General features: G+C 40.5%; 1 protein-coding gene across 2 annotated transcripts in view; it reads left to right on the top strand.

The window, feature by feature from the left end:
* The window catches only part of CHD2 (chromodomain helicase DNA binding protein 2), a 121,605-nt gene that overhangs the window by 54,941 nt on the left and 53,425 nt on the right, over window positions 1–13,239 (top strand). For both annotated transcript variants that reach the window (XM_082736714.1, XM_082736715.1), the window contains 4 exons: window positions 2,692–2,880; window positions 7,223–7,385; window positions 7,710–7,862; window positions 10,252–10,323. In XM_082736714.1, the coding sequence (XP_082592840.1) occupies window positions 2,692–2,880; window positions 7,223–7,385; window positions 7,710–7,862; window positions 10,252–10,323 (577 nt within the window). The remainder of the gene's footprint in view (window positions 1–2,691; window positions 2,881–7,222; window positions 7,386–7,709; window positions 7,863–10,251; window positions 10,324–13,239) is intronic.

Here is a 13,239-nt window from a genome sequence, read left to right as displayed (position 1 = left end):
TGTTTTTGTTTCTGTTACTGCCTTTTTTTGTTTCAACGGTTATTATCTTTTTTTCTTTTTAACAGTTATTTTCTAGTGTGCCGTTTGAATTCTTCTGTTAATTGATTTTTTTTAAAAGTTATTATCTTACCGGTTGCTAGAGTTTTTGGTATGTGTCTCATCACCGTCGTCTTCCGATTAATGCTAACCCATTTCTGGTAAAACATAACAACTTTTCTCCAGTATGGCTTCGTTTTCACTTCCTTCCTCATGTTGTAAACCCAAGAATACAGTGATATATTTATTGCTTTATTTGGGCTTGTCTACCTCCCCCCACCCCCTGGCTTGTCTTTCATATTACACATCTATTTTATCATTTCCAGTGATCTTTATTTCTCATCTTGCCATTACCCAATGGCAAGATCATTGATCTCATTTTATCTTTGTTGGCTTCTCCTTCATTTCTTTTAGCCTAAATGACTTTTTCACTATTTCTTGTTAGGCAGAGCTACTAGCAAGAAATTTTTTGTTTTCATTTGTCTATGGCTGTCCTTTTTTCACTTTTATTTTTCTAGCCTACTTTAACACACCTCAGAAGGTGAGTAGAGAAACTTGACCACTCTGACCACACTAAAATAAATATCTCTAAATAAAATAATCTCTAAAATAATCTCTAGGCTGTGGCATGATGTCATTGTTAAGGTTACTCCAAAACCCTATATCACATGTATTTTAAGTTGACAGTTTTCTCTTGTGGAGAACAGCAAACTTTTTCTTAAAGGACCTGATAAGAAACATTTCTAGCTTATAGGCATTACAGTCTCTGTTACTGCTACTCATCTCTGCTGTTCAGAGGGAAAGAAATTATAGACAATTCATAAACCATTCAGCATGTATATAAAGAAATAGTGTGTCACATTAACTTTTAATTTACTAAGAATACTAAAACTAGGCAGGTGAAAATTTTTGTTGCCTAAAACAGTAGGGGAAGTAAATTTTGTGAATAATTTCATATTGAAATAATTTCATATTCAATATGAAATAATTTCATATTTGTGAAATAATTTCATGAAATTTCATATTCAATATGAAATAATTTAGTATTTAATAATTTCATATTGAAGCTTTTATACTAGCATAGTTTTAATTCATGATGAATATTATGTGAGTTGAAATTCACATTTCAGTGTGAATGAAATTGTCACCCAGCTTTTCAGAGAATAGCCTGATACAGTGATAGTCCCTGATTTCCAGTTGCTTTGTACATTTTGTGCATGAGGTGTGATTCCTAGCATTGAGACTGTTCAGTTGGCATTGTTCCTTTTATTCCTTTTACCTAGTTTAGTACCTAGTGTACTAATTTAGTTTTGTTCCTGGAGTCATTGCATAGCAGTGTGACAAAATGCAACTTGGGTTTATCAGTTCATAAGCTTTAGTGATGTGTTTAGATTTCTACCCCAAATGGTCTCTTTGTTGGCTTCCCCGAAGAGGGCAGTTTCACCTGTTGAGCAGGTGTTCCGAGGCTGGTGTTGATCCACCTCCCAGTACGTGATGAAGCGTGTGGCTGTTGCTCAGTTCGGAACCGGCCGCAGACTGTTGACGCTGCTGTGCTCTGCGGCGGTGCTGGCATCTGCGCTCTCACTTTCCATCTCAGAGGGCAGATGCTTTTGAGTCCTCCAGATTCTGGATAATGTGGAGCCATTCTGGTCTTCTGGAGTGTGACTGGCCTCAGCAGAGGAGGGCCACCTGGTGTCAGAGGACAAGCGGTGGCTGATGAAGCTTCTGGTTCTAGCATCCTTCCGTGGCCTGTTCTCCTGTGCTGAGCGTCTGCACACAGGGCCCAGCTGGTTCTTCCAGGTGCTTCCCTGGCCTTCTAGTGGCAGGACAATGCACATTATTTTCAATCATGAAAGAGGTTTCCTTCAGTCTTTTTTGTTTTTTGAAAGAAATCTGTTCCCAGTATCCTGTTCTAGACTTCGGCCATGGGTCCTGTAGTAAATCAGAGATGATTAAATTAAGATTTAAACATGAAAAACTTTTATCTATAGAATTGAGGCAGAATTATTATGGCGGCAGGTTTTAAAATTTATTAGTAAAATTTGTGTCTGCAAGTTCTAATGCTATTAAATTGGTATCACTCGTATTGCTATTCTTATTTGGGGACCATGGTCTTACTTACTAATGTCATTATAATCCATTAACTTTTTCATCTATGAACAGTGAGGATTATCGATGGAAATTGTGTAAGAAACTTTTAAACTTTATGCAGTGACAGCTCTAATATTGCCACTAATTATCCTCTTACCTCTGAATTTGCTTTCCCAAGAAATTGCAGCTTATTAAAGATAGCTTATTAACTTTATTGCAGAATGTTTCATGACAAGAACTTGTCTGTACTTATGTTCTCATTGCATGTATACTGAAATATCTCCACTTAGTCGGAGAATTGGAAACCTAATGTTACCACATTGTAGACAGATGGGATTGATTCAGTTGGTTTTTTTCCCTTTCCTTTTTGTTTTCCCCTCTCTTGTGTCCATGAGCTAGTGACTGGTAAAATTTATATTTTCTTAAAGGGAATAGTCTTTTTTTCTTCTTTGTTTTATCAGATTTTCTTTTCCATTTAGTTAATTTGAAATTTTAGTTTGAAAAATGCTCTTTTCCTTCTTCCCGGTTGCTTTTATAATAAATGCTGTCTTGTTTTATTTCCAGGTTTGAATTCTGGGAAGATTTTGAAGAGGACCATGGGAAAGGGAGGGAGAATGGCTACCAGAGTCTCCATAAGGTGCTGGAGCCCTTCCTCCTCCGGAGGGTCAAAAAGGACGTGGAGAAATCCCTTCCTGCCAAAGTGGAACAGATCCTCAGGGTGGAGATGTCGGCTCTGCAGAAGCAGTATTACAAGTAAGCTGTGGGCTGGATCATGCCACCATAGGGTTAACATCTGTACAAAGAAGCCGTGAGATTCACAGTTGACAAACTGCTTTTTTCAGTGATGCCTCAACACAGATGTGAGTAGCAGTATATTCATGGTTAGAAAGAGGAAGTTTTATTGTTCTTGCTTTCTCACTTGGGTGCGAATTTGCACAGCACTTTTCATTCTCTAGGTGGTCTGGTCTATGTTAAATCTCAGGGCTAATCCCCCTCCTACAGACACAGATTTTTCACTCATTCGTCTGTTTCTTCTCTGCTGTTCATTCAGTCATTTATTAAGCTTGTGCAGTGTGGTAGGCATTCTGCTAGATGCTGGGAGTATGAAGATAAGTGGAATGTGTTCCTGCCAGATGTGTTGCTTCGGAGGGAAGACAGAGTAGAGATAAGGGGTCAGAACAGTGTTGTTGAGGTACTATGGGAGTAAAGAAGGAAAGGTGCTCAGCTCTGTGCTGCAAGGGGAAGATGCTCTCCTTTCTGGCACTCCAAGGGGCCTGGGCAGGTTGTAGATTTGGTTTAGGTTATGATAGAATGCTGTGTTTGGGATGGGGTGGTATAGAATGTACTTTAGTTTTTGTTTTTGTTTTTGTTTTTTTAGAATGAATTTATTTGCGTGTGAGAGAGTGAGGAAGAATGTGCACACGCACAGGCAGGGAGAGGGAGCACACAAGTAGCAGGCAGAGGGAGAAGCAGGCTCCCCCATGAGCAAGGAGCCTCATGTGGACTCTATCCCAGGACCCTGGGATCGTGACCCGAGCTGAAGACAGCTGATTAACTGACTGAGCCACCCAGGCACTCTGTGCTTTAGTTTTGATGATTCAGAGTTGAATCTGGAATGATTGAAACTAATTACATGCCATGAACATTACAGTCTTTTACGGTTAAAGGTCTGGTAATCTTTCTGATAATACTCCTTTCTTCTTAATGCAACTGAATAAAAACAAGACTTTAATTTTCAAAAATTACCATCTGACTTTTTAAAAGATTTTATTTATTTATTTGATAGAACAAGGGTACAAGTAAGCAGAGCAGCAGCAGAGGGAGAGGGAGAAGCAGGCTCCCCACTGAGCCCGGAGCCAGATACCTGCTCCTTCCCAGGACCCTGGGATCATGACCTGAGCCAAAGGCAGGTGGTTAACTGACTGAGCCACCCAGGCACCCTGCCTCTATTATTTTTTTAAATTGAAATATATTTGACATATACTGTGTAAATTTAAGGTGTATAGCACATTACTTTGATACATTTATTTGTAAAAAGATGGTCGTCATTGTCATGATAATTAAACACCTCTATCAGCATTACATAATGACCCTTTGTTTGTAATGATTGGAATCTTAAAGTTCCAGTCTCCTAGCAAGGTTGATGATAGTAATATGATATTATTGTCTGTGTTCATTCGACTATGCATTAGTTCTCTGGGGTTATTTATTACTGCAGGTTTGTATCCTTAAACAACATCTGTCCCGTTCCCCCAGTTCCAGGTAACTGTTGTTTTACATTCTGTTTTTCTGAATTTGGCTTTTTCAGATTCCGCATGTAAGTGACACCATACCACGCTTGTTTTCTCTCTCTGACTTTTCTCACTTAGCATAATATGCTTAAGGTTCATCCATGTTGGAGTTTGACATCTTTAAAAGAAATGATAAGGGGGTGCCAGGTTGGCTCAGCTGGTTAAGCGACTGCCTTCGGCTTAGGCTTAGGTCAAGATCTTGGAGTCGCAGGATCTTGGGCTCCCTGCTCAGCAGGAAGGAAGCCTGCTTCTCCCTCTGACCCTCCCCCTCTCATTCTTTCTCTCTCTCCCAGTGCAGAGTACTGACCACTATATGATCATGGCCTCATTCTTTCTCTCTCAAATAAATAAAATCTTAAAAAAAAAAAAGGGAATGATAGGTTATAGCTATCCTTTTTCAAAGGTTTTGACCAGTGAAATTTGTTTTGGTATGATTTCAAATTCGTTGATAAGCATATTCATGGTTCCTTCTCTGACACTCACTCTTTTATACTCTTGGTCTAAAGGCTCTGTTTTTAGCCAGGAGGAGCTCATCCAGGTTGGATTTGAGTCTTTTTGACACAATCCTAGTTGTAGCTCATAGCCTTTTGTTTTCTGGAATAAAATGTTCACATTCATCTTGTACATTTCCTGCCCCACAGCAGGAGTCAGCCATACATCAACCAAGTTCTTCATACTGCTTTATTGTAAAGTGGAATTTGGAGACCTCAGACTGTGACTTGTGACTGCACTAGACATCAGTGGACAGAATTAGGAAATTCGTTGGTTTTTTTTTTAGGAAATTTATTTGTTTTTAAAGATAAAGAATACATCATAAATTTTTTTCAGTTAAACAATACAAGATAGATACTTTATTTGACCTCAATGGTCTTATACCCATACTAAGAATTCCACTTCTTAACTTCACCAACCTACTTAACACCCCACACACAATCCTAGTAGTAATAGTGCCTAGATTACTATCAGCAATGTGAATTATAAAAACAGAGTAAGGGTAAAATTCTTTAATGGCATTTTTTTTTTTTTTTTGGTTTTTAAAGGTATATTCCACTAGAAATGGATGAGTCTTAAAGTACTTTGAGATAGTTTTTCTTACTTGTGGCTAGATAGAATGGTTTATTTTATTTATATTAGTCACCAGGCAGTACATCATTAGTTTTTGATGTAGTGTTCCATGATAACTATAACACCCAGTGCTCCATGCAGTACATGCCCTCCTTAATATTCACCACCAGGCTCACCATCCCCCACCAAACCCTCAGTTTGTTTCTCGGAATCAACAGTCTCTCATGGTTTGTCTCCCCTGCTTCCTTCTCCTGATGTCCTCCATGTTATTTTTTATATTCCACATAAAAGTGAAACCATATAATAATTGACTTTCTCTGCCTGACTTATTTTACTCAGCATAATCTCCTCCAGTCCCATCTATGTTGATGCAAAAGTTGGGTATTGATCCTTTCTGATGGCTGAGTAATATTCCATTGTGTATATGAACCACATCTTCTTTATTCATTCATCTGTTGAAGGGCATCTCGGCTCTTTCCACAGTTTGGCTATTGTGGTCACTACTGCTGTGAACATTGGGGTACAGATGGCCCTTCTTTTCACTACATCTGTATGTTTGGGGTAAATACCCAGTAGTGCAATTGCCGGGTCCTAAAAGTTGGCTTTGCTTAATTTTGCTTCATAATTGCTTGTAATATTTGTAGAGTTCCAAAGGCAAACCTACAAAGCCTGCTGTGTTCAAAGATATCTAGTATCTTTGCTCATCCCCTTCATTCTAGTCCTTCTTTCCCTTAGGTAATAATAATTACCAGTTTTAAAATTCTTAATGTTTACCTTTCCTTTATTTTTTAATTTTAAAAACATAAGCCAAATGTATTTTAACTTTTTTGCTGTCTCCTTCTTCCTATGTCAGCAGCATGCCATACACATTTTTCTGTGCCTTACATTTTTCACTTACATTGAGGAACACTCCTCAGAGGGTTTTGAAGCTCTTCCTCTTCCTCTTTTACAACTGTGCCGTCCTCCAGTGTGGGGCTGCAGTGGAATGTAGTCAGCGCAGCCCCCAGTGGTAGACAGTTAGCTTGTTTCAGACTTCTAGAAATAGTGCTTCATTGAAAATCCTTGAGCATTCTTCTTCAAGGTAGAGTCCTGAAAGTGGGATTGTTAATGGTGTAAAGAATTGTCCTTGCTCAGAAGAAAAGGTACTTCAATATTTTATAGTGTATGGTTAAAGCTTACATGTGGATAAACATACGTATTTCTCCTTCCCTTTTTAAAAATTTGGATAGAAAACACAGTTACCGTGAGCACTTTATCATGTTAAGTGCACTTTTACAACAGTTTGTAAAGGGGTACAAAGCTTCCATCTGATGCTAATCTTAATTTAACTAGTCTCGTCCTGTTAGCTTACTAGGTTTGTATGTTGTGAGAAAGAGGGCTTCAGTGACCCATCCTTGTTTCACACGTGCGCGCGCATATGTGTGTGTGTGTGTGTGTGTGTAAATATTATTCCACTGTCGTTCTTTCCTTCTAGTTTCCTGTGTTCAGGTTGAAATGCCCAGTAGAGCGGTGTTTGCCCTGTGGTTAACATTCTGAATCAGGCGAAAGCTGTGAGTGGTCCCAGCTAGGTGGCAGGAGGTGAAAATACCAGATCCCTCCATGCGTTCTTAATGGTCTTACGTCTTTCCTGTTTTTGTTTTTGTGTTCCCAGTAACACTGCTCTCTCTCTCACAGTCTTCTGATGCCTCCAATTCTCTGTCTCTTCAAATCGAGTAACATCATTATTTTTAAATTTGCAGATGGATTCTGACCAGGAACTACAAGGCTCTTGCCAAAGGGACAAGAGGTAGCACATCCGGTTTCCTGAATATTGTGATGGAGTTGAAAAAGTGCTGTAACCACTGCTACCTGATCAAGCCCCCCGAGGAGAACGAGCGAGAGAATGGGCAGGAGGTTCTTCTGGTGCGTGGCTACCTTGTTTGTAGTTAAGTTCTCAAATACTCGGGTGTCGTAGATGCTCTTTACCAGAGCCCTTTGCTCCTTTGGTGACTCTTCAAGGAGCATTAGAAGAAGCTTTGAAAAGAGGTGAGGAAAGTTCACTGGGAAAACCGTGGAAAGTAGGCGGTCGCAGATGCCAGGTAAAGAGCATGTCAGGAATTGTCAGCCAGACTGCAGGGGGCTTCCCCAGGCTGAAGAGTATTTGTGAAGCTAGGAACTCTTAGCAGTTAAGGGCAGATTCAAGTACGGGTTTGAGTGTGATGATTGGAATGTCTTTTCAATCTCCAGTCCCTGATCAGGAGCAGTGGGAAGCTGATTCTGTTAGATAAACTGCTGACAAGACTTCGAGAAAGAGGCAACAGAGTCCTTATTTTCTCCCAGATGGTCAGAATGTTGGACATCCTGGCCGAGTACTTGACGATCAAGCACTATCCTTTCCAGGTAAGGATGCTCAGTGATTTTAATCCCTCCCTGTTTCCCTCCCTCCAGGTTGAATGCTTTGCTTGCTCAATTACCCTAAAGTTGGGAGACAAGTTTTCTGGCTGGAGCAAATTGAGCCGAAGATTCCAGGGCAGTGTTTATATTTACATCCATACCGTTAAGCACCTATAATGAAAGTGGTCATGTGAGGTCATTCTGTTTTTCAGGGTACAGTAAGAGAATGGATAAGAGAGGAAAAGCAGACGAGAAAGGATGTTAGATGGTGTCTTCCAGCTCTAAGTCTGGGGTAGGAGGAGAGAGGAAGGAAGTGTGGACCTAATCCCAGAAGCCCAAATCCTAGGAAGAAAGAGAGGTGATAGTTCTGTGCATTCACCTCAGGGCAAGCTGACCCTGGCTGTGAGGCTGGGAACCCAGCAGGGCTGTGCACGTGAAAGCTTTCTGGGCCCTGAAGCTGGGGATGTGGCCCCCTTGTCTCTGTAGGATTGTTACTGTGGATTTTCATCTTCACTCCGTTGTCTCCTACAAGATAAGGAGAAAAACAAGATAAGGGGGAAATGAGTTTCTGCAACACAGTATTTTTTCTGGGTGTTAGACTGTGTGAAAATTCTCTCTGGTTTATTTATGGATGTGTATGCTGTTTATCTTGACTTTCTGCATAACATTTTTATAGTGCTTTGATTTTTAAGATTGACTTAATATTTTTTCTATGAGCGGTTGGACTGTTTAGCCTACTTACGTAATTACATGCCGGTATTGAAGAAACTGGGGGTCAGTGAGTCTCTCCTGAGAAGGCCAATCTTTAAACTCACTAACAGATTGTCTTTTTAAAATGCCCTGAAAGGCATTGTCCTATCCATAATACCTTATGTAGTCTTTCAGAAGCTGACTTAGAATATGGTTTGATACTATGGTTATTTTAGGAATAAAAACAAAAGCAATGGATGCCTGGGTGGCTCAGTGGGTTAAGCCTCTGCCTTCAGCTCAGGTCATGATCTCAGGGTCCTGGGATGGAGCCCCACATCGGGCTCTCTCCTCAGCGGGGAGCCTGCTCCCCACCCCGGTGCCTTCCTCTCCATCTACTTTTGATCTCACTCTCTCTCTGTCAAATAAATAAAATCTTTAAAAAAACAAAAACAAAATAAAAACCCAGTCCACTGCCAGAAGATTGTTGTCTCTCAGTGCCCGGAGCTCTGTGAGCTTTTCAGGTCAGACTAATCAGTTGATACTAAGTAAAATAAGAATGCATAGCTTTCCTCTGTGGGGAATATTTGGCTGGAGTCCACTTGGGTCTGTCATGTCCGCTGTCTCCTAATAATGGGAATATTAAAAGAAAGGTGTTTGGGTTTTCTCATACTGAATACAGGCTATGAACTACCATTTAAACATATCTTTGGGTTGAGGCTCTGAGTAGAGCTGGTAGAAAGACGAAAGGGGGTTCCCTGGTGTGATTTGACTTGTGTTCAGTTGGGCCTGGGTCTGGTCTGAGCTCAGAGCTCAGAGCTCTGAGATGGGGAGAGGTAGGTCCTTCTACAGATGATGTCCCCAGCCACTTGCCGTCACTGGGCAGATGACATCACCTCTTGCGTCAGTTTTGCCTTCTGTAAAATGAGGTATTTTGTCATCTCAAGATGTAATTGTAAGGGGAACACATGTAAAAATGATTTTAAAGAGTAAGAAGTAAGCAGTTCATATGTACACCACGTAGCTAATGATTCTCAAGTATTTATTTGACACATGGTTTTCCGTGGTGACATTGTTTGGGACCTAGAACTGACATATAACTCTAATAAAATATAACTAGTAAATGCCAGAGGCTTTCTTAAATATGCATTTTGGTTAAACACTTTGCTCTGATTGCAGAGTGTATTTTTTGGAAAAGCTGGAATATACGATCGACTTGATTTTTACACAATGTTATGGCAGAATGTTTCCAAGCTTAGGTAACTGATTTTTTGGTCTGTGTAGCACTTAATAACTGTGCAACTTATAGTCACATTAGTTAAGAAGGATCATTTTCTGCATGAGCTAATTATTAGGTGAGCAATGGTACGGTGACCTAATCTCCGTCCCTACAGATATAGAAGCAAACATCATTTTTGAGGACAGTGTGGGCCATCTTTTCGCTACAGGTCCTAGCAGTCATTCTGGTCCTTGGATAAACCTAGATAGCCCTTTGAGTCAGAAGCTTCTGACCTTGAGTTTGTAACCAGAGAGCTTGGGCAAATAGGATATGCTGCCTAAGCACGGTCTCTAGACAGCACGTTGCCAGTGCATTCCGGTTATTTTTACTAAGTGGGTGTTGGAGCGATAAAGGTTGCAAGTCTGGTGTTCTGTTCTGAATATAGCTGATCTTCCTGCCTTATGATTTTCTTGTGGTCTATTTTTACAGCGTCTGGATGGTTCCATCAAGGGAGAAATCCGAAAACAGGCACTGGACCACTTCAATGCAGATGGGTCTGAGGTACACCATGCATGGCTTTATTGTTTGGGCAGTGTGGGAAAGCCTTTCTGGCTTAATGTATTTCGTCTCAGAAACAGTTCACGGTGAAGTTCTCCTGCTTTGGGAAGGAAATAAGAAATCACTAATATAAAAGATGCTTCTTAATTTTATTGTTTGTTATTCCAGAAAAGCATACGCATGCTTTTGTTGATCTGCCCTGGCCTGAATTAGTGGCAGAGTAGTTCTCATAGCAGCTGAGTGTTCCCTGGTGGCTTCCAGATCCCTAAATTTCCAGGCCTGCAAGAGCAGCAGGGCAGGAGTTGGGAAGGCTGGCCAGTAGGATTGTAGGATTAATTTTGACATGTATGTTACATCAGAAGGTTCTGAGCTATACTTTTTTGGTGACTGAGGCTTGAAAAGTATGTTGGCCATGTCTCAGTTGTGTTGGATTGCTGGTACGATTGGTAACAACTTAAGTTCTACTGTCCAGCTTGGATTTTCATTCTAAAATGGGTTTTAAGGCACATATACAAGGGGTGCTTAGGAAAAGTGAGAAACCATGGTGACATTGTAGATGGTGCATATCAAACTGAGAAATGCTATGGGAGTTGAGAGATATGGGGAAGAAGAGGTTGCGCAGAGATAACGCTGCAGGACCGTGTGTGGGTCAGGGCAGCAGTGGAGAGAGCCAGAAGTAGAGCTAGTGTTTTGGGTACAACATGAGCGCTTCTGGAGCCTGGGCCACTGCTTTGTATGTAGATGAACAGACCTCACGTTCTGCTTTCTGAAGGGCTTTAAAAACTCTGTGTCTGTTACTCCAGAATGGTGGTATGTCTTCTGCCTCTAGAAATACACATGGTCCCACTTCAGCTGTAGCATTCTGGCTTCTTTAACCTTAAATGTTCGTTCTTCTTGCGGAGCTTTGGCTATGAATCTGGACAGAACTGAGGCTCTGAAGAGTTCAGGAGAAGAGGAGTTGAATTACTGAAGACTGCTCACCCTTTAATTCCTGTCCCTTCATTTTCTCCTCTGTTTCTTCCTGTAAAATCATAATTCCAGTACCTGCTGTGGGATTAAATGCAGTGACCAGCACACAGCAAGCACTAGCCTCATTGCCTGGTACACTGTGAGCATTCAGTAAATGCTAACTAGTTTTATTATTTAGTATTTATTGAAACTGGTTTTGTGTTCCCTATTCTTAGTTTAAAAAATGGTGTGAATGTTTCATATTGCCCTCTCTCAGAGAAACACTATTAAAGCTGTCTTTTCTCTATAATTCTCAATTCTCCGCCCCATAGCTATTTATAGAATACAGGTTCTCTACTATTAGTCTGCACATCTGAGCCTTTTTTATTAAGAAAAATTAAATACTTTATCATCGGGGGAAATACTGTATGCATAATTAGAAAATTTAGGAGATAGTGAAGAGTACAAAGAAGAAAAATTGCACAATCCCCCCCATCCCAGAGACAACTTTTGCTGTTCACATCATTTGGGTGTGTTTCCATTCATAATTGCTTATTTCTCTGTATATTCACCTAATTAGAGTCATTCTGTATGTAGTTTTGTTATCACTTCATATGCAAAATTCTGTAAGCATTTTTCCCATGTCATTAAAGATATCAAAAAAAATTTTAGTTTCTAATATTTCCTCATGCTTGTACCATTTTTTTAACCCAATGATTAAACCTAATCCCTTGTGTGTTAAGAGTATATGAGCTTTCTAAAAAGCATTTTAAAAATCTGCACTGCACTAAATTTCCCAAAGCAGTTTATTTTCATTCTGTTTGTGTATGAATATTTTCATGTCACCCTCAGCAGCATTGCATTTCATGGAGTTTGTTTTCAATTTGATGATAGACACAAATAACATCTTATAACTCACATTATCTTTGGTAAAGAGTGACAGTGAAGGGGCACCTCGGTGGCTTAGTCGGTTGAGCATCTGGTTTCGGCTCAGGTCATGATTTCAGGATCCTGGGATCGGGCCCCACATTGGGCTCCATGCTCAGAATCTCCCTGAGCTCATCCATTTCCTTCTGACCCACCTCCCTCAAATAAATAAATCTTAAGGTTTTAAAAAAAAAAAAATAAGAGTGACAGCAAAAATTGTTTATATGATTTTTCAGACCCCAGATTTTATTTGGTTTAGGTATCTCATTCTCAGGTGTCCACTGCTTACTTTTAGGCTTCTGTAATTTAGTGTGATGTCACTCTGTGTCTCTACCAAGGATCACAGAGTATATGTGCCTCTACAATTGTTTAAAGTTCTTCTGAGACCATTCTTCATTTTTCTTTCTGTGGCAGGATGCTGGTGAGTGTGACTTAGAACGTGGAGAGCTTTTCATTGTGTCTGCGTATATTAAATACACCTACTGATCAAAGTGTAACACAGAACTACTAGCTTCTGAGCATCACTTGTGTGCCAAGGGTTTCACCTTTGACATACATGATCAAATTCCCTAAAAATAGAAACCTCTTTGGCTTTCTTTTCTTCTGGCTCCTATGACTTGCTCTGTGCCTCCTGCCCCATATTTGCTGAGCTGTAAGACGCAGGCAGGTGTACTGTGCCTGCTCAGTCTCTGTTGTTGCGGAGGAAACCGGAATATGTGAAAGCCCGAGTCTTTCCCACATGTGGCTTTTCGGCCACAGGTGCTCTGGTTTTCTGTGTGCATGTGCTGTGCTGGTCGAGGACCCCGTGCTTCCCGGCCGTCCCAGCACGCGATCTGTTAGTGCAGTGTTGGTGTGCTCCTCGCCCACCTAACAAGAAAGTGTCCTTGCTCACACCGACTACCTTACATGGTATGATCCACCTTTACCCAGAAAGTAAGTGTGTAGGCAACTTGCTGGAATGATCCCCTTGCTAATTACGTTCTGGATTTTGTTAATTGCTTGTTAACACTTACTTTAGCCAGGAGAGAACACTAATTCTTTTGT

Source organism: Mustela nivalis (genome assembly GCF_964662115.1).
Source record: "Mustela nivalis genome assembly, chromosome: 6".
In the NCBI taxonomy this organism is placed as follows: domain Eukaryota; kingdom Metazoa; phylum Chordata; class Mammalia; order Carnivora; family Mustelidae; genus Mustela; species Mustela nivalis.
This window is presented reverse-complemented; position numbering and strand designations above follow the sequence as displayed.